Here is a 26,939-nt window from a genome sequence, read left to right as displayed (position 1 = left end):
TGAGAAAGTATCCTTGCTGGAAGTCGTCCATGGGAAGTTTCCTTCCTTCATATTATGAGATTGCATGGTGCCCCAGACTGCAGCATGGCGAGGGTATATTTGTAGGCAGCATGAACAAGAAGTCACAGCACTGCTTCTTGCGTCCTGATCAGGCCTTGCCATCGGTTTATCTTGGTGAGCATCATCATCTTGCCGTAGTCAAAGCAAATGCACAGCACATGTGATATATCTGTACACGTGAAGTCGCCCTCGCATGCTACGAGCCACGAGGCAGCCTGCTGGGCCAGCCCGTATCCATCAGAGCCACCCCCATCAGCGTCAATGACCCCAGAGGTAGAGTGTGGATGAGGCGAGACTGAACGCTGAGGTTGGATTTCGAGCTGATGTTGATATCGAAGTTGAAAAATGACAATCACGTGATTTCCCCTTTGGGACCGGAAAAACACGAAACTTGAGGACGCAGAAAAAAGCGACTTCGACGACTTCACCATCGCCGACGCATCCAGCATCCGCCATTGACAGCTCCCGCGCACTCGAAGGGTTCCTCTTTACTTATCCGGCATTAGTTTCGACGATTCTGCAGACCCTGCGCCGCTCCCCTTCCACCATGTCCGCCACAATGTCCCGTATGTTGATCCGGCAATCACGAACAGTGATCCGACGACCAGCGATTAGACACTCGTCCACCGCACAAGAGACTGCCGCAAAGGCCAAAGATGCCGCCGCAACAACCGCTTCAAAGGCCTCCGAGGGGCTTACAAAAGTGACCGCTGCTGCTGGACCAGCCCTTGCCGGCGCTATGTCCGGTGTCGGTGGCGCTTTGAAGAAGGTTGGAGGACGAACTGCCAAACTCGTCGCTTTCGTCGAATGTAAGAAGAATATCCATCCAGCGGCCACCTAGAGCAATGGATACGGCTCGATGGACGAAAAATATTGTCTGTTGTGCCATTTATATGGGGAGAATGCTGACAGCGGTTGCTTTCGCAGCTTTAATACCACCAACCATCTACTACTCCAGAGTTGGCCTTGAGCTGTCGAAAATCGTCTTCCGCGGACAGAAGATGGCACCACCGTAAGTCAATTACACGGTTCATCATAGTTAGAAGCACAAAATTTAACTATCGGACAACAGAGACATGGCCACTTTCCAATCGTACCTTTACTCTGCCTTGAACTCCCTCCGCCAGCCATCCACGATCTTCGCCGCACTAAGAAACCCCAACGGCAGCATTTCCCGGCTCAGAAACTTTGACGCCAAACAATGGGCCGTTGTTGGAATCACCACCGCGGAAGTCATTGGATTCTTCTCCGTCGGAGAGATGCTTGGTCGATTCAAGGTGGTAGGCTATAGAGGAGAGGTCGCCCATGAACACTAGTTTTTCCGATAACCCTAGACCGTTCAGACCTAACCCTCTATAAAAAAAGGAAAGAGAAACAACCAGCATTAAATATCCATTCACATTCTCTATCCGCGGTTTTTCTTGTATCTTGCTGTATGATAGACATAAATTAAACGTTTGTTGAAACCGCCCTGTCTGCGAGTTATTAATTTTGCTTAGAATAAATATCATTCTGTCTTCACTGGTGGACTATGCTATGATACCATAATGCAACTCTTCTACCAATCGATAGTACAAACGACCTTACCCTTGGTCTTGTTACCCTCGACCAGCTCGTGTGCTTTCTGGATATCCTCCCATTTGAACACCGAGTCAACGACATGTTTAAACAATCCAGTCTTTAGGCCGCGAAAGACTTTCTCCTCGAACAGTTCACGCAACCTGGCTTGGTAGTTTACATCCCTTGACCGCAATGTACTCCCTTCAAACTTCAATCTTTTCATCAGGACTGGACGGATGTCAACCTGGTCTGGCAAAATAGACCCAGATAGTAGACCTAGCAAGACAATTCGGCCGTCTCTTGCAGCCACATTCAGGTTCTGTTGGAAGTAGGTTGGCCCAACATAGTCAATAATCAGGTCAACTCCCTGCCCACCATTCAGCCTCTTGATCTCTTCATCCCAGTCTTTGCTGTGCGTGTTGGTATTGACTGCACCTGAACAAGATAGTTCCCCCACGCAAAAATTGGATTTCTCATCACTGCGGGCTGTAGCAAACACTTTGGGAGCTGGGATATCTGACCGTAGGGAGTTGGCAAGTCTGGACAGTTGGATGCCTGCTATAGAAACCGAAGATGCCCCGGCATGCCAGAGAACTGACCGTGTGGTATCAGCGTTATAGCCTCCAACCACGTACAATGCTTGCAGAGCAGTGAACCAAATCTACATACCGTCAGTCCAGATCCTACATAATATAGAAGGGAAACAAAAGATCCTACCTCGCATACGCCAGCAGCATACTCCCAGCTCCAGTCTGCTGGCTTAGCTATCAACAGCTTCATCTCCACCTCAACATACTCCGCATACGCTCCTCCGTACACCAGCCCAAACACCTCGTCTCCAGTCTTCCATTGTGTCCCAGTCGACGCTTGATCACTACCAACAGCTTCAATGACCCCGCTGAACTCCAAGCCGAGGATCTTGGACGCTCCAGGGGGAGGCGGATAGAAGCCACTTCGCTGTACGGTATCAGCACGGTTTATGCCGAACGCCTTCACCCGAACAAGGCACTGGGTCGGAGATGGGATCGGGTTGGGGATAGAGTCGTTGATGAAGAGATCGGCCGCTGTTCCGGCGCCGTTCTTGATGTCTAGTAAAGTGCGCGTTAGACAGATAGTCACCAACTTCGAGGCCAACGTCATTTGAGCCGCGTTCACTCACCAACCGCCTTCATGTTTAGCTACCCGTCACTAGATACAAAGTCGAACTCACAAAACCAGCAGACAATGAGGTATTATGGATAAATTTATAACAGCTGCCCCAAGGATAACCGGCAGATTATGGCAAGGGCAGCTTCATTTCTGGAAGATTTCAACTGTAGGTATTCTGGTAGGAGAAGTTGGATCTCTCTCCGCATTATTAACTAATCCGCTGGTTAGGTATCAACACCTACATCTATACCTACGTCTACATCTAGATCGGCCAGGTGGCGACGACCAGCTCATGAATACACGAATACAGGCACAGGCTGCTGGAGGGGCCTGCAAGATGCCTGCACAAGCAAGCCCTGCCCTAGGCGCACTAGCCGCCAACACGGGTTGCAGATGGCGCATACATGGAGCGGGGTGAGGGATCTCCCACCTTGCCTGTCGATTGTAAATACAACATCAAGAGAGACAACGAAGACGAAGACGACGACGAAGGAATAAACAATTCAATATGTCTGAGGAATACGACACCTTTGGGCTGGGAGACTGGACGCTGCAGAGCGGAGATGTCATCCCAAAGGCCCGCATCGCATACAGGACGTTTGGTGACCCCAAGTTGCCCGCTATCGTGTACCCGTCATGGTACTCAGGCAGTGAGTGCGATTCATTCTCAATCTGAGTAGAAATAGAAGAAGAAGATGCTGATGCAAATGGTCATGAGTATAGCAATATCTGCCAACTTCTGGCTGATAGGAGAAGACATGGAGCTGAACCCGAAGAAATACTTCATCATCATACCCGCTCTGTTTGGCAATGGACAGTCTTCTTCCCCTTCGAACACTGACCTTTCCCCTTTCCCGGCTGTGTCTGTCTACGATAACGTCAGGGCTCAGTATAAACTGGTGACAGAGCACCTCGGGGTCAAGCATCTCCGAGCTGTCCTTGGCTGGTCTATGGGAGCAGGTCAGACTTTCCAATGGGCAGTTCAGTACCCTGATTTCATGGACATCGCCGTCCCATTCTGCGGATCTGCGAAGACTTCTCTGCACAACAAAGTGTTCCTCGAGGGCGTCAAAAGTGCCTTGCTGTCTGCCAAGCGTTTCCGTTCTGCTGGGTCTGGAAAGGATGGCATCTGCTCCGAAGGGGTTGTTGCTCGAAAGTGGACAGAGGAAGAAAGAGACATCGGGCTGAGAGCTGTAGGGAGAGTGTACGCTGGATGGTATGGGGTTTTTTTTTTTTCGTTTTGCCATATCTATGATGACGTTCAGTGAGCACTAACTAGTGTGCGTGATTAGGGGTATGAGCCAGTCCTTCTATCGTGAGAAACTCTACGAGACGGTTCTTGGGTATAAGGACCTAGAGGATTTCCTAGTCAATTTCTGGGAGAAGTATTTCCTCTCCAAGGGTATGGCTAAGTCAGACTGAAAATGCCATGGTCTGGGGCTGACTGTTTATGTATAGATCCCGAAAATCTGCTTGTAATGCTGCGGACATGGCAGAATGCAGACGTCTCCCAGCAGGAACCGTACCATGGCAATTTTGAGAAAGCACTCGGGGGAATCAAAGCAAAAACGCTAGTGCTTCCTTGCAAGCATGACTTATACTTCCCGTATGTTCATCATGATGCTATAATAAACTGAACTGCTTCCTGACTAAAGTTGGACAGACCGGAAGACTCAGAGTATGAAGTTGCAAATATGGCGCCCGGCGTGGGTGAGCTGGGTGTATTCCCATCCATCTGGGGACGTAAGTGTACAACCCATCTCGATTCGCGCTGTTCACCGCTAACTTGAGGGCTCGAACTAGACTGGGCTGGTGGCCCTGGCGAGAGCAAGGAGGACGTCAAATGGCTCAACAACAAGCTGGTCGAATTATTCAAAAAGGTCCCTGTCCGTGACTCCTGAAGAAGGTCTGTGAAACAGCTGTCTTTTTCCATATGACAACTGCAGCCGTGTCTGTGTTGCAATGAGCCGCCTAATTTATTAATTAGTTAGATGTTAGGTAACACCATCAACCCTTAACGACAGATTTCCGTCCCCTGTGTAATCTTGTATCCCCCTTTTCTCATCGATACAGCTGTACACCGTAATAATGAATGTTTTAATCTCTGGCTTGGTCGAAATATAAAACCGTCACGTGATTTAGCCGCCCAAATCGCCATTTCTTTCTTCCCAGCCAGAAGAAGAACGAAAAAGCCTCCAACATCCAAGTTTCTTTTCTACTGACTGACTCCAGGCTGGTCGCTATTCACTTCTCTTCTACGCAATCCGGGCATTCTAGGGGCGTTTGTATTATTCTTCTTTTAATATCTTTTCTTTTGTGGGGTTTCTTCCTTTGCTTCTCCATCTACTCCGTCCCAGCAAGCTGCGTTAACCACTTCGCCCTATCTAGCCGCGACAGTCAGGCCACCACCAATTCCAACACCTCGTCGGGGAGAATACAGTTCGTTCTTGAGAACTTCCGTAGCCTCGAGCGGTTGCAGCTATGGCTACCTCACAGTCTCGTCAGTGGGGTATCACGCCTCCACTGTCATCCGCGCTTCCTACACCCGCAGAGCTCACAGAGAATGATGCGTTGATAGCAGAGCTCAAACTACAGAATAACTTCGAGACGCCATCAGAGACCGAGAAGCGGTTTGTTTGACATTTCAAAAAAAAAAAAAAAAAAAATTCTCTTAACTTGATTAAATGATACTAACTCTTCCCTGTCTGCGTTTAGGAAGCAAACACTACATCTTCTACAGCGAGTGACCATCGAGTTTATTAAGGTAGTGTCAAAGGAAAAGGGCCTCTCGCAGGCGGCAATCGATGCCTCTGGTGGTAAAATATTCACATATGGGAGTTATAGGCTTGGTGTATATGGTCCAGGTTGGTCATCTCCTTCATTCTTGAAGTTACGGTTACTATGAAACGAGGATATCATACTAATCCTTTGCTGCTTAAACAAAAGGTTCTGATATTGATACTCTTGTTGTTGCGCCGAAACACGTAATGAGAGAAGATTTCTTTGCACACTTTCCAACAGTGCTTGAGAAATTTGCGCCAAAAGATGCGATAGAGAAAATGACCCCCGTGCCAGACGCGTTTGTGCCTATTATTAAGATCGAAATTTCCGGCATTAGCATAGATTTGATTTTCGCACGACTTATTGTTTCTTCAGTTCCACCGAACCTCGATTTAAAAAACAAGGACTTGTTGCGCGGCCTTGATGAGAGGGAGATACGATGCGTCAACGGTACTCGAGTAACGGATGAGATCTTAGAGCTCGTTCCTCAACAAAAGACGTTCCGGCTTGCACTTCGTGCTATAAAACTTTGGGCGCAACGTGAGTTTGGCGTTGAACCCTAACTGTGGCCCGGCTAACGTTGAGCATGATTAGGTCGAGCTATATACTCGAACATCGTTGGCTTCCCTGGTGGCGTTGCCTGGGCCATGTTGGTCGCAAGAGTGTGTCAGCTATATCCCCAAGCTACCGGCTCAGTCATTGTTGGCAAATTTTTCAGAATCATGAACCAGTGGAGTTGGCCGCAACCGGTGCTGTTGAAGCATATCGAAGATGGCCCGCTTCATATGAAAGTGTGGAATCCAAAGGTTAGTTGGCCCTGATTGTGCCCCTTAATGCATAAGGCCCCTCTAACTTCAGTCCTCAGATATACCATGGCGATAGGTTTCACCTCATGCCCATAATTACCCCAGCATATCCATCCATGTGTGCTACGCATAATGTTTCAATGTCCACCAAGTCTGTCATCCTTAGAGAGCTCAGACGCGGAGGAGACATGGTTGACAAAATCTTCGTCGGACAGCGGCGATGGAGTGATCTTTTTGCTCGGCACAGCTTTTTTTCTGCTGACTACAAGTACTATCTCAGCATCAACTCTACTAGCACAACCAAGGAAGCACAAGCTATATGGTCAGGCTTAGTTGAATCAAAACTTAGGCATCTTGTTGGGGGCGCTTGATCGCAAAGCGTCTATAGAGATTGCCCATCCATTCCCCAAGGGGTTTGAGAGGGTCCATATCTGTAAGACTGACGCAGAGATTGATGCGGTGAAGGCTGGCTCTATGAAATACCAAGCAGATGATACCAAAACTGCTACCACTGATGAGACGAATGATCCGACTCACGTCGCGGCCGCTGAGAACGCTAATGAGAACGTGGCGATTGCAGAAGCGGAAAAGCCAGCGGAAGAGAACAAGTACACTGTTTATACCACCACTTACTATATCGGACTAGAGCTCAAACCTTTGGCACCGGGTAAGTAAACCGCATCCATTCGTGTGATACCACTGACTCCTCGAAGGTGCTTCAAGATCCCTAGACATATCCAGCGACACCCATATGTTCAAGAATACCTGTACTTCCTGGGCCCAGTACCAGCCTGGAGTCAATGACCTGAATATCTCCCATGTCCGCAAGTACGTTGTATCCCTGATTCGCTTCAAATAACGCCAGAAAGTTAATATTGCAATAGCTACGATCTCCCTGATGACGTTTTCCAGCCCGGCGAAGTTCGTCCAACACGACCGAAGAAGAAGGTTGTTAAGAAAGCGGAACAATCAGTTTCCCAGAAGCGAACTATCGATGCAGTAGACGTAAGTTGACACCTCAGAATTGCATCACTAACAGACAGTGTTTACGAGACAACCCCATCGAAAACAGTTATAGATAGGGGAGGAATTCCGCGAATCGAAATGCAATCGGGGAACTAACCACCTACTTTTTTCCTTCCAGGGCCAAGAACTACCCGAATCAGCATCGAAACGCCATGTCTCACAGAACGGAATGGTGACCCAGGCTACAATTGCTTAAACATCGCAACTACGCACGTTCAGGAGATGCCCCGCCCATCATGCAAGGCAATCGGCCCACTTGTTTACTCAAGGCTACAGCTGGCTGACTCTTACTCGAAGCCTGGCGTCCATCAACTTTTTTGTTGGTAAACCGACTTGCCGGTACAAGAAAACAAGAAAAGGAAAAAACAAGTTCTAACCATTGAAACCTCCTATCCATAACCAACTGACTGATTTAACAAAAGACAGGGGAAGACGGGTGCAAACCTCTTGGTAAGATCCAGATACAGGTGCGCCTTTCCTACTACGAACTACCCAACCTACCTGCGTCCGGGGTGGTGGTATTTACGCTCTTTGGAAGAAGTGTTCTATTTGTGAGAAGGACAATTACTCGTTTGTCGCGCCACATGTCGACGTAGCCACTACGGCTTTCATTCACAGGGGATTTTTTTTAACATTGTTCTAAGGTACAGCTTCTTGTGTGGCTGTAAAGCAGCATACTTGAACAAACCATGGACTAGCCAGATGAACACTTGGCCGTAGCATTTCATAGCTCTGATAGACAATCAATGATATTTAATATGGGGTCACGGACCCTTTGTACATTGTTGTTCGTGTCTTTTAAAGCTGTCTACCTTGGTACTATTAAATACAGGGCTAACTCATGCCCCTACATTAGTGCTTTTGATAGGACAAAGCTTGGATTCCCCAGTCCTTGGAACGTCATATTTAACGTCATCGGGCGGCCGCGCCCTTCCTTGGCCTGGTCCTTGAAAATCAACCTTGGTAAACGATGCTCGAAGAATACACCAATTCATCCCTCTTTCTATAAGTACCTCTTGAAAGGCACAGGCGGAGGTTTTCTCCATAACCACAGGCCACAGACTCGAACAGTGAAGTACAAATCAAAATGGCAGAGAGCAAAGCAGCACAGGAAGGGAAGAAACCCCAGCTGGTTGTAGTATCCAACCGTCTCCCACTATCCCTAAAACGAACTGATACGGGAAAATACGAATCCTCAAAATCCAGCGGCGGACTGGTCACGAGTCTGAGTGGTATATCGGAATCGATTGGGTTTCAATGGTTTGGTTGGACCGGGTTGGAAGTACCTGAAGATGAGCAGGAGGATGTTCGAAAGCTGTTAGCGGAGCAGAACGCTGTTCCCGTCTTCCTAGACGAGGAGCTTGCTAATAACCATTATAATGGGTTTTCAAGTGAGTATCCTACGTTGGCAATATACCTGTCTGTTGCCGTGGTCTAAAGTGGCCTCAAGATTGCCTATCATTATTAGCAGTACTGATAGATATTCTAACTTAGACTCCATTTTGTGGCCTGTCTTACATTACCAACCTGGAGTTCAGCATTTTGATGAAAAGTGGTGGCGTGCATATCAGGAGGTCAATCAGAGATTCGCGAAAGTAGTCGCAGAGGCAACCTCGGATGGGGATCTGGTCTGGGTGCATGACTATCATCTGATGCTTCTGCCTGGCATTCTGCGAAAAGAATTTGCCAAACAGGGCAAAAATTCGGTAAAGATTGGCTTCTCTCTGCATACTCCGTTCCCTGCCGCAGAAGTATATCGGGCTCTTCCAACGAACCAAGAAATACTGGAGGGGGTTGTGAACAGTGACTTGATTGGATTTCACACCAATGATTATGCCGGACACTTTGCGGATGCCTGTTCTCAGATATTGTACGCTTTCCCCTCGTTCAGTCAAGTGTACATTTTGCTAACTCTTGCTTCACTCATTGTAGAGGTGCGTCCAAAGACGGGCTAACACTCTGTTATAAAGATCGAACCATCCGGATTGGAAAATTCATCGTCGGCATAGATCCAACGTGCTTCTTAGAGGCAGTGAAGTCAGAGCCCGTCCAGAAAAGGATCGCTGAACTTGAAAATAAATACAAGGGCATAAAAAGGATCGTCGGTGTCGACAGGCTGGATTACATCAAAGGATTGCCCGAGAAGTTGTATGGTTTCCAGGAATTCCTCCGCACGCATCCGGAATGGGTTGGAAAAATTGTTTTGATCCAGATTGCGGTACCCAGCCGTGAAGATGTTCCGGAATACCAAGAACTAGAGGCTGAGCTATACCGGTTGGTGGGTATGATCAACGGCGAATTTGGTATGATTTGCCTAGCGATGTCCTATCAAGGACACATCTTAGTTTTAGCCAACACAAACTAACGTTAATAAATAGGTAAACCTGACTATGCACCAGTCATGTTTATCCACCAGTCGATCCCTTTCGAAGAGCTGGCTGCCCTATATGCAGCATCCGACATATGTCTGCTATCATCCACAAGAGATGGCATGAATCTCGTGGCTCTTGAGTACATTGCCTGCCAGCAAGAAAGAAACGGTGTACTCGCCGTCTCCGAGTTCGCAGGAGTATCATCCTATTTGGAAGGTGGAATCAAATTCAACCCGTTCAACTCTAGTGAGATTGCTAGAGTGATCCATGAGGCCGCAGAAATGGACACAGAACAGAGGAAAAGAGAGCATACGCAGCTCCTTGACTTTATTCAGTCTCATACCAGGTGAGTTACAGACACAAATTCCTCTCACAGTCGTTCAGAGTTCACATTCTGACTGGGTATCATTCTAGCACCCATTGGGGCCAGGGATTCGTTGAGAAACTTGCAGCTGCTTAGGCTCCTAGTATGCATAGATTGTGTGTAGTTATACAGCCAGCATATTCTTTTATAGCGCCAACAATAATACTTTAGCCATCTCTCGAATATTCTTATGCATCGAGCTTGAAATTTGAATGGAAGCAGCAAAAAAAAAGGATGAAAGTTTAAATATTGCACGTGACAGCCTCTGTCTTTATCAGCAGAAACTAACCTTTTTTGTCGTACATCTTGGCACAGATATGCCTCGGCATTTCGTCGGCATCTCGACCTAAAACTACCGCCGCGACTTTAGGAACGCAAACGACGCGAGCCGTTTGGCCGCGTTTTAAGCGGGACGCCCGCCCATATCCAGGCACAATGTTATAAAAGGCCAGCAATATAACAGTCGCCGTTAGTACTTCGCTTGTCTAAAAAAAATATCTTACTCACTACGAACTCTGCATCCAGGCCGAGATATACCCTCAGTGAGTTTACTATACCTGCCGATTATTGAGCAGCGAAACCCCCTTTAATATATACAAGTGTTGCAATTGAGCAATATGGCCGCCGAAGCACAAGTGAAACTAAAGGATTTCGGGAGTATCTTCTCTCTTGAAGGGAAAGTTGCCGTTGTTACTGGCGGTTCAAGAGGACTCGGTCTCCATGCTGCTAGCGGGTGAGTATAGTGATCGGAGGAATACTGCTACTCTTTGTCTCCTTGCTAACATGATGCGTTTTGCTAGCCTTCTCCAAGCTGGCTGCTCAAAGGTTTACATCACTTCCAGAAAAGCGAAAGCCTGTCACGAAGCCGTCGCCGCCCTAAATGCTTTGCCTAACAAACGGTCAGGTGCTCAGGCATTCTCCGTGCCGGCAGATAGCTCCAAGATGTCTGAAATTGAACGGCTTGTGGCAGAGGTCAGCAAGACAACAGACCATGTGGATATCCTCTTTGCCAATGCGGGAGCCACCTGGGGTGAGAAGTTCGACACTCACCCTGAACACGCCTTCCAGAAGGTGATGGACCTGAACGTTAAGAGTGTCTTTTACACGGTGCAAAAGTACGTTTGTATACTTGAGATGAGGTAGAAAGTAATAAGAAACAGAAAGCTAACTTTGCGACAACAGGTTTGCACCACTACTTGAAAAATCAGCTTCCGTCGAATCTACTTCTCGTGTGATAATCACCGCATCCGTTGCTGGGATTGGCATAGGCACTATGGGCGACAATGCCACCTTCAGTTATTCGACATCCAAAGCTGCGGCCATACACCTGGCAAAGAATCTTGCTGTCGCTCTTGGACCAAGGCATATCCTTACTAACGCTATCGCGCCGGGTTTTTACCCATCTAAGATGGCAAATGGACTCATAGAGAAGCAGGGAGGTGTCGAGTCAATGGCTGCAAGTACGCCTAATGGCAAATTGGGAGAACCTGAGGACATTGCAGCACTCGTTGTATTCCTGGCTGGTAGAGGTGCGAGCCATATCAACGGTGCAGTTATCACCACAGATGGCGGATCTGTGCTCAAGGGAAGGATGTGAATACCCTTTCTACATCTATAGAGATATTTTAAGTTTGATATAATATAGATGAATGTCAACTAGCATCAAAATACTAATTACTTTAATTGTGTTGTGCTCAGCAAATGGTTCGAAATGACTTCATGAAAATAACGTCTCCGGGGTTATAATTGTGAAGCAACACGCTTTCTGTTCTTCAACGCTTTGTCTATGGTGTCCATTGCATAGTAGAGATCATAATCATGTAATCTCGGAGTGAGAACTTGGATCGAAAGGGGAGAATCAAGGTAGACCCGGCGATTAACAGTGGATGAATTCCCTAAACATGGAGTTAGAAATCTGTTCACACACAAGCGAGAGGTATACGTACATAATTCTCTGTTTCTCTTATCCCAGCTAGACAGGATCTTAGAATCCATCTCCTTGCCAATTTCCAGGTCCTGCTCGGTGAATTTGCGAACTGGAAGATTGCCAGCAGGATAATCAACTAGGACAAAAGATGAAGTATATCCGACCGCATTATAGCGGTCAATTTCTGGTACGGGGTGGGGAGCAACAGGGTGGATTATAGCATCAACACGACGAGTTTTGTCAGTTCCTGGACAAGTCCACATCTTCATAAGCTGTCTTTCGATATGGGAGCGTTTTGCTTGGATTTTAGAAAGCTCGTCAATAGACTTTGGAGTTCCTCGTTTGACTCGGCTCTTTAGCCATGGAATGAGCTCTTCTGAGGCGCTTTCTAACAGGTCCATCATATGCTGACCACCATCGACACCCATCAGCGCGTTTGTTACAGCTTGGCATTCCCCTAATTCGGGGAGAATTGGTATTTCAACAACTTCTATCCCGTTAGTGTTGCAAAGAGTTTCAGCAACCTCTTCTAACACCTTTGCGATAGGAGGTAAAGGAGGAATTCGGCCATCGGATCGTAGTATTCCAACAGTAAGCTTGGATGGCTTTTCCGGGGTTTCTGATACCCACTGACCCGGAATACAGTCTTCGCCCCAAAAGGCTGATCGAGGGACTATTTCTTTCATCAAGACATTGATGTCATCCATAGATCTGGCCAGTGGCCCTGCAACCGCCTGGATGCTTGTCCTACTATGGCCAGGGACAGAACAAGATTCCTGTCCACCGTACGGGACACGGCCAACGCTGGGTTTGAAGCCATAGAGGCCCTCACACATAGCAGGGATACGGATGCTGCCACCAATGTCGGTTCCAATGCCAATCATAGAGCCTCGCAGCAAGACCATGACAGCCTCTCCACCAGAGCTACCTCCAGCAGTCAGCTTCCGATTCAGTGGATTCAGAGTTCGACCGAAGAGGTTATTGACGCTATCTAAGGCGCCTAGAGTCTGGGGAACATTTGTCTTCCCCACGATGACTGCTCCAAGAGAGTAAAGAAGGTCCACCAAAGGAGCATTCTGCTTTGCTGGTTTGAATCCAAGGGCTGCTAGTCCGGTAGTAGAGTCGACACCTTCAATATCAAAAGTATCTTTGACGGATATTGGTAAACCGTGCAGAGGGCCATATGTCGTTCCCGTGCGCTTGAAATGATCGTCTAGCTTCTCTGCACGCTTCATGGCGTCATCAAACAGTGGCTCTGTAAGGCACCGAGTAAGCTGGTGTGCAATTGCAGCACGCTTATCCTCATGTTAGCTTCTATAAATATAGTATGTAAATGATTTAAGGACATACTTTACAAAATGCTTGACAAACATCCTTACAGGACAGCTTCCCGTTTGCTATCTCTATAAGTATCCCCTTAGCGTCCCATGCCTCGGTGATTTCGAGTTCTCTGGCTGTGAGCAAACCACACTGCCTTGGGATATCAGTAATGTCTGACTGGTCATAGGAACGAGTGTTTGTGATTGATTCATCGACTGAAAGAATACCAGCAGGTATCCACTGGGCAGGGAGACGCCAGCCTTGCGGTATCTTCGACTGGAGCTGTGCCTGCTTCCGGCGAGCGATCTCTTTATACTCGGGTTCAGGCATATCGACTACACTCTGGGGATATTTCTCGTATCTTTTACCCGTACTTCTATTCTTTCGTTTTTTCCCCTTTTGATGGCTTCTATGTTATAGTTGTTAAGTCATGGACTTTGGGTTTGTTGTTTCTTGAGACTCCTGAAAAGCGGGTAAGGAGTGAATAAGCTTTAAGGTATTACCGAGGAGCGCCGAGGCACCAACTTTTTGTAAGGCCCTGATGTAGAGCCAACTTTCGACGGCATAACACTGAGCAGTCTGTTAACTACCAACTACCTACAGCAGAGGATATTTTCCCTATTATTTTAACAGGCCGAGGATAGTATTGGTTCGCCTTCACAGACCTGTTTTCTAGGAACGTAACTAAGCTAGCTAATTAAATGAATACTGTTCGCCTTGTAACCAAGCAACAAGCTGTCTGTTTCATGGAGGCGGACGCTCCCTCCTATCCAGCGTATATGCTCTCTACACTCGCGCTTCTCATTCAAATTGTGCCTTTTAATAGCAAACTTGGAGCCCGATCGAGCCAGAGATAAAAGGGCAGCTCCACAACAGGAAGTGTTAATCTATCTTTAGACTGCTGGTAAATGTTTATCCGCTAGGCTGGGCGCGAGTCTTGGCGTAGATCGGTGCATTATGAGGCCGGCGTTCCTTCTAATATCCTCGCATCCAGGAAGAAGCCCTGATTTCATTCGATTCATAAACTTAGTAGGGAAAGCTGGTGCCAAGCAAGCAGGGACGACACCCATGATACGGCTATTGACTGGCTGCTTGGGAGCTTCGCCAACGTTTTGAACGAAGTGGAGAAATAACGTCAGTTAACGAACTTGCATCGAGGATATGGAGTATACGCATGGAGTACAGAGTACTTGGAACGAGATCTCAAGCACTTGCTCTGATCTACAGTTGCCCAGCTATGAAGACGGCTGTCCTGCTCTGCTCTTCCATCTCTCGTACGATACTGGTACCACCCCCCTTTCCGTCCTTCTCTCGATATAAATATCAAACACCACAACTACTGCCGTAAAATCTCCGTCCAACAGGCGACTTTTCCTTACGTAACGCGTAAACCTCAATCTCTTATCAAAGTTCGCAAGGTTAAGCTTATCACTTATCAATCAGCCATCAGCAAGCCGAGACCCGCGCTAAGCCCGATCAGGCATTATCAGATGCAGTCAGCTCCAAAATCCCTGCCGCAATTTTCTTTTTCTCCTTCTCTTTTGTGCAAAGTAAGAAAAAGACAGACATAGCCACAGCTCGGACAGCTCCATCAGGGCTTTAAAAGGATCTCGTTTTTCTTTCTCCGACCGTCACATTTCCCCAACGGATGCTCCGGATACAGGCTCCCTGGCGTTTCCCTCACCGCATGCAGACATACGTACCCCCCACACCACACACCATCCACGACAGTTGAAGGGACAGATAACAAGGCGCACTGCGCGGATCCTGACTCGCAAACACAGAGAACCATTGGACCTGTCACGTCACTCGAGATAACCAGCACTCGCATCAGTTTCAATCACGCCTGGTCTAGCTTGCACAACAATAAAAAGCAAACAAACGATGGCGGACGGCACTCGGTCTCCTCCTCACCCATTAACTCCGAGCCTCTATTCTCTCCATGGCCGATCCGAGACTTATCACCATCATCTCCCCAGAACTCCGCCGTCAGGTATGAGCACTGGCATTGAGCATATCGAGATAGCCGAACAGCCACCGCCGGTGCCGCATATCCCTTATGTGATGGAAGGGTCCGACGAGGAAGGTCAACGCCCGCCTCGCTACACGCGTGAAAATGACCCCTTTCAGCTCTCATCGAAGATAAAGTCGAACGCCGAGATCGACCAGATACAAGCAAACACTACCAGACGACGGAAATGCCTTTCAAATGAGCAGAAAGGACGAACCAACGCCGATAGGAAGAGAATACAATCGTTCTATAGATCTCAAAATGAGAAAATCGAGCGCCTCTTAAAACCCGTCGATGAGCATATCAGGCATGCAAAGGAGTTGAACGAACAGAATCAACTCAAGTACAAGATTGCAGTGTATGGTAGCTTTGCCGCCAACGTTGTCCTGTCTATTCTACAGGTTTATGCTGCCGTATCCTCGGGGTCCCTGTCCCTATTTACCACGATGGCAGACGCCATATTTGACCCCATGTCAAACCTGACTCTGCTCCTCTGCCACAAAGCTGTCAAGCGAGTTGATGCCCGCCGATTCCCAGCCGGAAAAGCCCGCATCGAAACAGCTGGAAACATCTTCTTTTGTTTCCTGATGACTGCGGTCTCCTTTATCCTCATTGCTTTCTCGATCAAGGATCTGGTTGGAGGCAGCACTTCTGATACAAACGACTTCCATCTCACGGCTACTATATCCGTGTGTATCGCCTTTGCTACAAAGTTGACCCTTTTCTTTTACTGCTGGGCGATTCGCAACCAGTATTCCCAGGTTAGAATTCTTTGGGAAGACCATAGAAACGACCTTTTCATCAACGGATTGGGTATTTTGACCTCTGTGGGCGGAAGTAAGCTCCGGTGGTGGATTGATCCCTCTGGTGCCCTGTTGTTATCCGTTCTTATTTCATTCTTGTGGACCAAGACTGCCTACTCCGAGTTCCAACTTCTAATCGGAGTTACAGCTGATACCGAGATGCAACAACTCATCACCTATATATGTAAGTGCCGTTATTCTCCATCATTATTGTATATGTTCTATAACTTATTTTTATCACAGCCATGACTCATTCTCCTCTGATCACCGCTATTGACACTGTACGCGCATACACTTCTGGCCCTCGTTTACTTGTGGAAGTCGACATTGTCATGGACAGAAATGAGTCTTTGGAGGCTACACATGATGTGGCAGAGGAGCTTCAAACGAAATTGGAAAGTCTCCCAGACGTTGAACGAGCCTACGTCCACGTTGACTATGAAACTACACATAAACCGGAACATTTCCTGAAGAAGGAGCTATAGTGTTCCTGATTTTCGGCAGAGGTTCTATTTTGTGATGTTTCACCTAATGTTCGGAGAACTATAACGTTTGGATAGACAGAAACTCTCCCGGCGGCGTTCAGGTTTTTTCTTTTGCGATGATGCGGGTTGGCTGGATTGTGATGAAGCTTTAATCAAGCTTGAAAGTTGATGATAAAAGCAACCACACAACTAACTATTGTATACTCACTTATGTAATTCAGTTTCACTCCTCTTGATATGGTAAATGGTCCTTGGAGAACCGTTTAACGAACAGTTTATTATTCATATACCATTAACGTCGTATGACTATATACTTTGACACCATGTACAACATTAGATCCTGTATCTTACAGGTTCAACATTCCAGCGTTCCTTGCCAATGTCCAACAAGCAAAACCTACGGCCCCTAAACCCAAGGCCCAGCGGCCAAGTACACCGCCGAGGGCCACGATGTGTGAAAGAAGCATGGCATTATGTTTCTTCTTTAATTCGGCCTCTTCATTGACCCATGGAAATTCCACATCCGGCACCGGCTTTCCAAGGAACTCGCACAGTGGCCCCCATCCCTCGCCCATCCGGTAATGAAGTAGTTGGCCTGGCGGTACAAGCCCTTCGATCTTTCTGTAGTACCTATCGTAAACGTCGCGCGCATTCCTCCGGGCACCTTCGACATCTCTCGCTTGAAAGAAGCCAAGCAATACCCTCCTCATAGCTGAAGCACTCGAGCGACCTAAAATTGGTTGTATGACCCCACAGAAGAGATCTGACATCGGGTTCCAGAGCCCCTTTAACACAACCCTATCCATGCTCGTGAACCATCGATCAAAATCCCGCTTGACCAAGACCACTTTGGCATCGGGATACACCTCGACAAGCTGAGGCCCAAACATGGCGGCCGCCTCGGTGACAGCTTCGCGGTTGCCATACACTTCATCCCACTGTTCCCGGCTGAAGGTCCGACCATGGTATGTCGGCAGATCTGGAAAGGTGGCATCAGCGGCGCGATTAAATACAAGCCATGCCGCTTCGCCGCCGTCTTCGTCCGTTAATGTATGGTGGACGTTCTGGTAGCCTAGGATGGAGAGCGCATTCGCCATTGAAAGAGTGCCGGACCGTGGCAAGCCCAGCGCGAGAACCTTCATCTCGAGCGGCCGCGGCTTAAGGCCGGTAGAATGTTCCATGGTTTTCGTCGGATTCTGGTGGTTGCTTCTTTTGTTCGTGGCCAGTAACCAGAGCGGTACAGCGTCGGGAGGAAAAACGAAACAAAATAAATGAGGCGCAGAGTTGGACACGCAGTTAACTCTCTAGCACTATGAGATTTATATCAATCGGAGCTCGGGACCAGAGTGACCCATCGTCCTCCGAAGAAATTTTCTACGGCGGTCCTGGGGCGGTCTGTTCGCCAGGTAACGATCGCAGGGATGCTCTCGCTTCAATGCCCAGCAGGGTTGGCTTCCTCCCATTTATACTCCATACAACGCTGGTCGACATACGAAGGGCAACGGAACCCTCCAACTGCCGTCGAAACCGACCATAGAGGGAGCGGTGTGCGTCTATTGACGATAGACACCACCCAAGCTCGGAGCTTAGCTTTATCGGTGCCATTTTTCAAGGACAGCTGCTTCTTCGCCTCAAATAGTAGAAAAATCCTTGAAGGCTAAGGCTTCTAGCAATTCTATCGCACCTTGGCGCGTGAGAACTGTATCACGAGACCCGCCCACTTCAAAGATCGCCCACCTAATCATACCGATAGTGACAGCAGACATTGAAAACCCCCAACGATCATAGAAATCCCCTGGAGTTGAATGTGCTGATAATAGGTATCTCCAAAAAATATACGATTAAAATAAAAATCCAGGCGCTTAAATAAGTTTAGCCAAGCATGCAGAAAGCCAATGAGGAGCCTCGTTTTGAACCAATAATAAATTAAAGTTTCAACCAATCACAGCTTCCATTCAAGCTTTAATAGGCCCACTTCCCGCACCCCTGAAGTTTAAAACGACGAATAACTACATAACACTTTTGTGTACTTTTCCCCAACACGTCAACAGCGCAATGGGGCAGATATTTTGGACGTCCTTTTATTCAGCTTACAACAAGTACTTGTATGACGATATATCACTGTTTGCAGATGCTGTGATAGGGGAACTAGAATATTAAATTACACCCGTTGAAGGATGAATATGTTTTCCGCAAATTCAGATTCATCATCCTCGATAACAGAGCTTTCCAATCTCCGCTCCACGACCCGCAAGCCTGCCGCTTCAACGGCTGCAAGAAGCGCACTCTCAGAGAACCACCGTAGCGTCTGCCTAACATGATAGCGTTCGATTTCCTTTTCCTCGCAGTTATCCCTCTGCTCAAAGACCTGCACTTCCTGGCGGTAAATAACGAGGTCCCCTTTGTACTCGCTCTTCTTCATTTCACTGCAATACCGGATTCTGGGGAACTCTGCGCTCTGGAGATCTGTCGGTGGTGGCATTGTCTCGTCGTCCTTCCGGGCTTGAAGATCATCGTCAGGTCGAATCAAGAACCAGTTGAAAAGAGATATATATGCTCTGCCTGTCTCTGGGGTGAGAACATTGCTAATCTGTTGCAGTAACTTTTCCAATTGCCCGTCCTCGACCATGTGTACGATGCTGCTGAGTGGGAAAGTGAGAAAGTCGACAGTGGCATGCTTGTTCTCTTGGGGTGAGAAAATTGGTAACTGGTCGAGGGCCAACATATCTCCCAACACCCAGGTGACAGGGAGAGAAAGCCCCTTAGTCTTGGACTCTAATTTGGCAGCTAGATCCAGCATATTCTTCGAGTTATCTAGGCCAATCATCTTTATATTGCTTGTGTCGAACGATACCTTCGCCATTCGTTTCATAACACCGAGAGTCACGCGTCCGGAGCCAGTACCGAGCTCAAGAAACGTGATCGGATGAGTTACTCCAGCCGTCCTGTTCTTGGTAACTGCATCAATGAATGCACGGGCGTAGAAGTCGACATCCGTCATATTTGGCCCCGCCCATTGAAGCTCATAGAGCTCCGCCAGATAAGGCGAGCTATAGAAACTGGTTGTTTCAATGGTCATTTTCTTGAGCAAAGCTGAAAGTCAGTTAAAGTCCGAGTGGTGAGTAACTATCGAGCGTTGCAAAGAGTTGATTATGAAAAGTATAGGGAGCGGAAGCTGTGTTTATATGTAACCCAGTCTCAGGGGCACCCTCAACTACAACATCCGCACGGAGTATACCTCCGTTTACGTGGCCGGCTAGCCAAACTGCTCTCAAATTGACTGTATGAGACAACCCAAGCCGACATGCAGGAGCCAGCTAACCGCTAGCTTGGGCTACTTCAAAATATTCTTTGAGAGAATACTCCATAGTTGAACAAGGCTTGTCGTGTCGTTTCAATTTGGTAGTTAAAGTTAGTCGCTCCGCAGTAACGCCCAATGGTATGCTTTGCTCACAGTAGTTGTGGGAAAAAAAGTACATGGAGGCAAAAGTAATGTTGATCTGGAAATGGTGGACAACGTAGCACCACAGACGGGCACACATGTACGTCAATCCTCCGTATAACAAACGGGCACTGCAACCCGAAACCCTACCATTTACGCTTGAATTTGTAGCCAAAATCAAACTCGCCATGTGGGTTCCCGCTTTGACTGTGTAACTGCAGCACCCGGAGACAAATCCTCACAGCGCTTTAGCACCAGTAGCTAACGAATCTTTGAAATTTGTTTACACGTTGGACAAGTCACAAACATCGCGAATGCATCTCGACCTATAATGGAGTATGTCTTATAAGTGACCAATGCTTTCAAGTAAAATAGCCGGGGGAGGCGATGGCTAATGACATGCGAGGGACGATGATCGTTTGATCACTGGGGCGATGGAGAAAATAGCCAGGGATAACCAAAGATAAACAGACGAGAAGTCAATCATAATATGAGGGATTGCGTAGACCTATTACTATTCAATGCAAGAGCTTGCTTCCTTGACGACAGAATATCAAAACCAATCGTAAGCACTGTATCCCTTTCTCGTCTTCGGTTGCTGCACAGTAGCTATCCGTATAAGTACTCAGCTAATGCATAATCGGAATCCTCAGTCACATCCACCAACTCCACTCCCGAAAATCTCATCTTTCTTTGTTTCCCTGTCCCAGACCCGTCTTCCGTCACTTTTCCTTTTGAAATAGACGATCCGGTGTTGAGGGATGAACTCTTCGTCCGTCTGCTCTGACTTCCATCTCGAAAGAGGCATCTCTTTTACGCCTAAGAAGCGGTCCTCATAGCCTACCAGGAAATCTCCAAAGTCAATCTTGGGGTCCCAACGCAGACGACTGATGACATCTGCAGCCGGTCGAAGTTTGTTGGCGCCAGTCGGTTTGGATGGCAACGGCGTATTCCTGGAGTGTAATTTTGATTTACCGCCAGCATGGGCCTCCCCAAGCAGTGTATCTCTCGCTTCGTTCTCGCCATCGAGATCATCCTCTTCGTCATCATCTTCCGAAAAATCTGATACCATCTGGTCCACGCCATCTTGCCCTCCCCAGTTCCTTAAATCGAGTTTAAGTTCTCCTACTTCAGCTTGTTTGACGTGTGTGGCGTCAATCCAACAGACAGTGGGGTCAAAGTACTTCGACTCTTCGTGTAAACTAGCTGTAAACCGGGTTATAGTAGCATGTAAGGTTTGAAGGCGTTCCTCTTTATCAGCTCCCGTATTCACGGCATCTGCTAGTCGTTCAAGTCCCACCAGGTAGCAACCTTGGTACTCTGTCTCTCCATCATCCGGGCTATCAGGACTATCTTTGGACGTGAATCTAGCAGGCCAGATTCGCCCATAAACACCTGGGACTTGCCTATCGAGATCTGCATAGTTTCAGCGCTGACAATCAAGTCATAATAGTTAGACTGCAGGGCAGATTACATACCGTTAAGTAGACGGAAGAACCTGGACTCGATCCAGCCAACGAGCGAACTGGCCTGGGTCGGAGAAGGCCCCCAGTACTGTACATTGACCTTGATATAACTGTTGTGAGCTCCCAGGAACTTTTCAGCGCCCGTTTCTTTATTGTGGCTGATACTTGTATCGCGCAAAATATTAGACCATCTTGCTCCATTTTCAGCCAGAAGCTCTTCTGCACGTTTAAATGCAGAGGCAATAGTCCTTAGAGAATGTGCAGTCACAGCTCTAGCGACATTGACTGTGGGGACATGAACCGTTAGAATCACCATTGGTTCTCTCATTGACCGACGATACCTCGACTGCACTCCAGGGCTTACTACCATGCTGTTCTTCCAGTCAAAATGCGCATAATGGTGGAAGAACATGGCGACTAGCTCCGGAATTGTAACTCGTCCAACCTTTCCATGCAGAAGTTGGTGAAGCCGTGAAAGCATCATGGTGATATGAATACCGCCTAGTAACCCAAACTTCGAGGTGTAAACTCCAGATGATTTGGCCCACTGTGTAATACACCGGTGAGCAAGACGGAACACGTTCATGTCTGGTACCATTCGTTTGATATACTCCTGGTCCCTGTACGGTTGGAGTTTCGACAAGGAATGAAGCGACAGGTCAAATATTGGGTCGTTTGAGGGAATCCTAGAGACTTCCTGCCATCTATACGCAAGCTAAATCAGTTGCAAGTTCCAAAATTTGGTATGACCTAGAATTCTAGGTTAAATATTTACCTTTCAGCAATATTTGCGGCCGGGCAGTATTGTAGGTCGAGTTTAATATTTCCAGATTGTAGCTCCAGCATCATCCCCGTTGCAGCCTTGACCTTTCTCATGATACGAATCCCCAGGGCTGACGCTTTTCTCAGCCTCTGTATTGCAAGAGAAAAGAACGTGGTAGAGCTAATGGCACCGATACACAAACAGTCAACATCGGAATCTGGGCTCCAAGTACCCAGACCATAGGAGCCAACGGGGATCAAAACAAGTGGTGTTTTGATATCCCTACCGCTGGAGTCACGGATGGGTTCAGTCAATATCTGAGCAAGAGTAGCGGCGACTGCTTTTCGAGACTTGAGATCTTCGCTGCTAGGAAGCAAGGAGGAGTTCTCCAAACAGGCCACAATTTCGTCTAAAGAAGACAGAGCGTCTGGTAAACTCGTCAACTGCAGTGCAGTTTCTTGAGAGACTGTTTCGCTAGCTTTGTTCTCTGTCGAGGTGTAGCCAATTTTAACATCGGCTCTTATGCCCCAATGGTCACTGGCAAAATCAGACATCCGCAAATCCTCGCATTGAAGATCATTGCGTAGGCCAAAAAAGTTGAAATCCGTGACACTGGTTTTACCAGTTTGACGAACAAAGATTCTATCATACCTATGAGGCCTGCCCTTGACCGAATATTGAGCTGCAAGCGGGTTCAGAATGGGGTCAAAGGTCGCTCCCTGTTCTCCCACCCCTAGCATGTTATCAAAACCAGTGTCTCCGGGTTCTTCGCCCGCTACAACCCATCCATCCATGAAATGAGCCTTGGATAGTAGGCAATTGAATCCTAATATTTTCTCAGCACCAGCTGAGGAAATCATGTTTTGTTTGAGAGCTTCATCAATAACCTCTTGTGAAGTCGGGAAGTTAAAATCGCCTGCAATAACACTAGGGTGGCCGTGATAATCACTGTCCAGCGAGTGTATGATGCTGTTTATCTGTGACACTTTACTGTCAACTGCAGCATCACTCAGTCCCGACGTTAGGTGGACAGCAACAACCACTGCGGGAAGAGAGGACTTCAAATCTCCAATCTCATCAATTTTTATAATGGCTGCACCCTTGTGGCGTTCATTAAACGGTAGCCATGTCCAAGTAAACCTCCACTGAGAAAGGACGACGATATTCCGGAGACTAGGGAGGGGAGGAGACCCCCGTTGGCCTGGAGGGCCATGGGTGACAAATGGGTATCGACGTTGAATGTCTTTATGCGAAAGCAGAAATAGAAGAAAGCTATCACAAACCTCCTGGAGGACTAGAACGTCTGCCAATGCGTTTGTGTAGAGAATATTTCTGAATAGTGCCTCATATCTGTCCTGTGGAGGGGGCCTGGTAAACTCGGCCAGGACATTATATGTGGATATTGTGAAGTTGTTGTTTCTCACAGTAACTGGCTCTAGAGGCGACTCCGTTATAGGACACCAGGAGCAGTTGGCAGGCGAATATTCGTACGTCGTCATTTTCTCAGCAGGCGATGTCGACTCGTCGGTATCCGTACCCAAACCATGGAGAGACATTCCACTATATAACTGGGAAAGCTCATCGGAATTTGACATGTTATTGCCGGAAAGATCGACGGCATCCCAGATAACCATTTTGCTTGCTGAACTTCCGCCAAACCCCTTTTCACGATGGAGAATCACCAGATGGTCAAGGTCCCAGTGGACAGCTGGGAGCATGTTGGTTTTGTCAAGTAGAAAGTCACGCAAGTCCTCGTCTGCCTTTGTCTGGCCGATGGTGAGGTGTGGACAGTAATCCCGCTCCTCTTTGCCATCATGGCCGAGTGCTTCTAGAATCGAGGCTCTAAGATAACGGAGCTGGTTCCTTGTCCCGTTCTCCAGAGTGAGGTGGACGGTATGTCCTCCACGGTTGCGAAAGTAGCCTGCAGGTCCAGATTGTATGGTGACACCATCCTGGCGCTCAGGCGATTGCTTTAAAGAGTTCAGCTTCTCCTGTATTAATCTAGAGGCATCTGGTAGTCTATCTGTCGGTACAAAGGGGTAGATGAGGTTGATATGCGGAGGCCATCTGCCATAAGCCTGGTCGTATAGAGACCGAAGCCGGTCGATATCCTGCCACAGATGTCGAGGCGGGACGATGCAAAGCGCTGTCTGGAAAGATAAAAGAGACAAGCTGCTCGCCTGGGGAGATTCTTCTTGGGCTGCCATGAGGTGTTATCCGTCAATTGCGATGTATGTATAAAGGGGTAAAAAGGAGTATATCAGCGTCGTCTACTGATCAAGAGCGGCACCACAGGCCTTTTCCATGTTTTAATAAATAAATAGCGATGCCCTCGCCAGTTGAATCCTTCGACCCCGATCTTGATAACTACATCCGCCACTTGAGTCAGAGAGGCCTGGCTGTCTTAACTGATGCAGGGCCACCGTCGTGAAGACGCAGCTCGCGCCACGCCAGCAGCAGCTCTAGAGAGTCGTTATGCCTGCCATTCGACTCAGAACCAGCCCTAGATAAAGCCCAATACTCCGTAGTCACTCGTAAAACAGAGTCATATATAGTTATATATTCCTTTTGGTGCTATCGATGACTCTTCCCGTAGTCACTTCAGTTAGTTGTTTCAGCCAAAAACACAGCGATGAGTCAGTGGCCAGCGCTTTCTCTCGCGCGCTTCCTCCATCGCCGTCGCCGTCGCACTTTCGCCTTCTTTTCCATCATACTCCGTAGTTAATAATAACACTGAATATATAGTCAAGAGGTGCAGCAAAAAAGAGCAAAAAAAGGGGCCCTGCCGCGACTCGAACGCGGGGCCTCTCGCAACTTTGGTGACCCAAAGCGAGAATCATACCACTAGACCACAAGGCCGATCTTGATGAAGGGCGCCTGCTTTCCGCCACTTGTGCTAGACGCTAGAGATCGATGGTCAACGAAGATTAAGGGGGATGCTTACTATCAGACGAAAGGACGATACTTTAGCCCCTGAGATAGTCGTTTGGCAAGGGAGGCATGTCGGGATGGATGCAGCAGAACATGGGTGGTTCGTTATACGAATACGAAATACACATTTATTAAATAACCACTCCGTAGCTAAGGCAGAATTGTATATACAGATCATCTAATCAATAAATAACATCTAGAACACTATAAAACATCGTCACCCTAGAGAGCAGTAAAGACCACCGCTGCAAGGACGGACATACACAGAACTGCCCATTTACCTGCAACGCTGACACGGACAGCAGCCGCCTTCTTTGCCTCGGAGGCCGTGGTAGTTGGCTTAGCAGTCGGGGTCGCCAACACCTGGGCTGGAGCACCGTATGTGTTCATCTCCTTGTCAAAGGCCAAACAGGCAGTGGGCAGACTCAGCTCTGTAGAAGTGACAGTGGCCTCCAGCTGCTGGAGAAACTCACCGCGCGGCAGATCAAGTTGCAGCTCTATAAAGGGAACGACGTTGAACTCAAGACTTGGCTCGACGTGGGTGAAGTTGCCGATGAGGCTGTCGATGAGGCTGCCGTTCTTGCTCATATCGCCTCCTTGCCCTGGGACATGTGGGATCATTTCGCATGCTTCGTCGACGTTGTCGAGCTGGCTGATTTTAACTGATGCCTGGGGCATGTTGAAGGTCACGCCTGCTCCGCCACTGATAATCCCGGTAGGAGAGCGTATGCCAAAGAGGATCTCCGGCGAGAAACTGATGGAAAATGTAAGGTCTGTGATACCCTGGGAGGACTGGAAGGGAATCTCCGTAAAGGTAGTATGTTGGCTGACAGAGTATTGATTAGCCCGCGGTCTGTGATACTTCTTTCTAGCCACTGTCACTTACAGTCCTTTGATTGTTGAGTTTGCAGGAGATCCAAAGTTGAGAGTGAAGCCAGAGTCCTCTGGAACCTATAGTTATCAAGAGATACGGTTAATGCTTCTCGTATGCCAAGGTTTACGGCTGACAGGGAGAACATACCGAGATGTCCACGCCGTAGCTGAAATTCAAAGGCTTGCTCAGAGCAACCTCTACAGATACCTGGGGGGTCAATATAGCCCCAAATTGAACCACTTGAGGGATCTGCAACCTGTTAGCCTAGGGTAATCCGCAACACACATTTAAAACTTAACTGGGAGCACTCACCATGAACGGGGTAAGAGGGACTGAAGGCATTGGCACAGTGAAGTTGAGTAACTCTTTACCGGCTTCCAAAGCCAGTTCAAGCTCCATCCGAGCAAACATCTTGCTAAGCTCCATATCCACTAGTCCTTCACTAACGAATGCAAGGGCAGATGTCAGGCCAGAATCATCGCTGCGATTCATTGAGAATGAGCCTGTTGATAAAACTACATCTCCATTAATACTGCACTCTTTGCAAGATAGCGTTATCCCTGCCGGTCTTATTTTGGGAGAATGTTAGTCAAAAACGCTTCCATGACAGTGCAGGGTTAAAGACTCACAATCCCAAAACATCACTGATTATATCTGAGTCAGGGGGTAACAGCTTCTTGTCCTTGTGATTAACAGCGATACTTCCTCCGCCATTCTTATGAGATGGGATATTTGAAGGCACGGTAGGGAAGATGACGTTGGGAACGGTGGAAGTCGGAAGTTCTTCCGAGGTAGGCGT

At 47.9% G+C, this 26,939-nt stretch overlaps 12 protein-coding genes and 1 non-coding gene across 13 annotated transcripts in view; 6 read left to right on the top strand and 7 right to left on the bottom strand.

Moving 5' to 3' along the window:
- Positions 1-607: 607 nt before the first annotated feature.
- On the top strand, positions 608-1,376 carry MGYG_07115 (ATP synthase subunit G; the record flags this gene model as incomplete). Its single annotated transcript, XM_003171068.1, has 3 exons — positions 608-869; positions 988-1,072; positions 1,133-1,376. The coding sequence occupies 3 exons, from the start codon at positions 608-610 to the stop codon at positions 1,374-1,376; spliced, it is 591 nt and encodes a 196-aa protein (XP_003171116.1).
- Positions 1,377-1,618: 242 nt separating this feature from the next.
- MGYG_07114 (quinone oxidoreductase) lies at positions 1,619-2,760 on the bottom strand (the record flags this gene model as incomplete). The annotated part of the gene is made up of 2 exons (XM_003171067.1): positions 1,619-2,281; positions 2,338-2,760. 2 exons carry the CDS (start codon positions 2,758-2,760, stop codon positions 1,619-1,621), a joined length of 1,086 nt encoding a protein of 361 aa, XP_003171115.1.
- A 517-nt stretch (positions 2,761-3,277) lies between these two features.
- MGYG_07113 (homoserine acetyltransferase) lies at positions 3,278-4,670 on the top strand (the record flags this gene model as incomplete). The annotated part of the gene is made up of 6 exons (XM_003171066.1): positions 3,278-3,419; positions 3,493-3,985; positions 4,062-4,171; positions 4,228-4,375; positions 4,433-4,512; positions 4,573-4,670. 6 exons carry the CDS (start codon positions 3,278-3,280, stop codon positions 4,668-4,670), a joined length of 1,071 nt encoding a protein of 356 aa, XP_003171114.1.
- A 580-nt stretch (positions 4,671-5,250) lies between these two features.
- On the top strand, positions 5,251-7,578 carry MGYG_07112 (Poly(A) polymerase; the record flags this gene model as incomplete). Its single annotated transcript, XM_003171065.1, has 9 exons — positions 5,251-5,399; positions 5,485-5,633; positions 5,716-6,090; positions 6,145-6,356; positions 6,416-6,712; positions 6,768-7,023; positions 7,070-7,184; positions 7,241-7,361; positions 7,501-7,578. The coding sequence occupies 9 exons, from the start codon at positions 5,251-5,253 to the stop codon at positions 7,576-7,578; spliced, it is 1,752 nt and encodes a 583-aa protein (XP_003171113.1).
- Positions 7,579-8,469: 891 nt separating this feature from the next.
- MGYG_07111 (alpha,alpha-trehalose-phosphate synthase 2) lies at positions 8,470-10,214 on the top strand (the record flags this gene model as incomplete). Its single annotated transcript, XM_003171064.1, has 5 exons — positions 8,470-8,773; positions 8,877-9,252; positions 9,315-9,685; positions 9,761-10,100; positions 10,169-10,214. The coding sequence occupies 5 exons, from the start codon at positions 8,470-8,472 to the stop codon at positions 10,212-10,214; spliced, it is 1,437 nt and encodes a 478-aa protein (XP_003171112.1).
- A 521-nt stretch (positions 10,215-10,735) lies between these two features.
- Positions 10,736-11,715, top strand: MGYG_07110 (rhamnolipids biosynthesis 3-oxoacyl-[acyl-carrier-protein] reductase; the record flags this gene model as incomplete). The annotated part of the gene is made up of 3 exons (XM_003171063.1): positions 10,736-10,851; positions 10,919-11,233; positions 11,301-11,715. The coding sequence occupies 3 exons, from the start codon at positions 10,736-10,738 to the stop codon at positions 11,713-11,715; spliced, it is 846 nt and encodes a 281-aa protein (XP_003171111.1).
- A 143-nt stretch (positions 11,716-11,858) lies between these two features.
- On the bottom strand, positions 11,859-13,695 carry MGYG_07109 (acetamidase; the record flags this gene model as incomplete). The annotated part of the gene is made up of 3 exons (XM_003171062.1): positions 11,859-12,013; positions 12,065-13,340; positions 13,396-13,695. 3 exons carry the CDS (start codon positions 13,693-13,695, stop codon positions 11,859-11,861), a joined length of 1,731 nt encoding a protein of 576 aa, XP_003171110.1.
- Positions 13,696-15,249: 1,554 nt separating this feature from the next.
- MGYG_07108 (cation diffusion facilitator 1) lies at positions 15,250-16,664 on the top strand (the record flags this gene model as incomplete). Its single annotated transcript, XM_003171061.1, has 2 exons — positions 15,250-16,363; positions 16,423-16,664. 2 exons carry the CDS (start codon positions 15,250-15,252, stop codon positions 16,662-16,664), a joined length of 1,356 nt encoding a protein of 451 aa, XP_003171109.1.
- A 347-nt stretch (positions 16,665-17,011) lies between these two features.
- MGYG_07107 (hypothetical protein) lies at positions 17,012-17,845 on the bottom strand (the record flags this gene model as incomplete). The annotated part of the gene is made up of 1 exon (XM_003171060.1): positions 17,012-17,845. The coding sequence occupies one exon, from the start codon at positions 17,843-17,845 to the stop codon at positions 17,012-17,014; it is 834 nt and encodes a 277-aa protein (XP_003171108.1).
- Positions 17,846-18,825: 980 nt separating this feature from the next.
- On the bottom strand, positions 18,826-19,743 carry MGYG_07106 (hypothetical protein; the record flags this gene model as incomplete). Its single annotated transcript, XM_003171059.1, has 1 exon — positions 18,826-19,743. The coding sequence occupies one exon, from the start codon at positions 19,741-19,743 to the stop codon at positions 18,826-18,828; it is 918 nt and encodes a 305-aa protein (XP_003171107.1).
- Positions 19,744-20,755: 1,012 nt separating this feature from the next.
- Positions 20,756-24,542, bottom strand: MGYG_07105 (DUF455 domain-containing protein; the record flags this gene model as incomplete). Its single annotated transcript, XM_003171058.1, has 3 exons — positions 20,756-21,522; positions 21,585-22,276; positions 22,348-24,542. 3 exons carry the CDS (start codon positions 24,540-24,542, stop codon positions 20,756-20,758), a joined length of 3,654 nt encoding a protein of 1,217 aa, XP_003171106.1.
- A 570-nt stretch (positions 24,543-25,112) lies between these two features.
- On the bottom strand, positions 25,113-25,194 carry MGYG_10572. The gene has a single exon. It is a non-coding gene; the product is annotated as a tRNA-Pro (tRNA).
- Positions 25,195-25,488: 294 nt separating this feature from the next.
- MGYG_07104 (hypothetical protein) overlaps positions 25,489-26,939 on the bottom strand; it is a gene marked incomplete at both ends in the record, with an annotated part of 2,123 nt that continues 672 nt past the window's right edge. Inside the window, 3 exon segments of the mRNA XM_003171057.1 lie at positions 25,489-26,134; positions 26,153-26,217; positions 26,453-26,672. Of these exon segments, the coding sequence (XP_003171105.1) occupies positions 25,489-26,134; positions 26,153-26,217; positions 26,453-26,672 (931 nt within the window).

Source organism: Nannizzia gypsea, genomic scaffold, assembly GCF_000150975.2.
Source record: "Nannizzia gypsea CBS 118893 supercont1.6 genomic scaffold, whole genome shotgun sequence".
Lineage (NCBI taxonomy): Eukaryota > Fungi > Ascomycota > Eurotiomycetes > Onygenales > Arthrodermataceae > Nannizzia > Nannizzia gypsea.
This window is presented reverse-complemented; position numbering and strand designations above follow the sequence as displayed.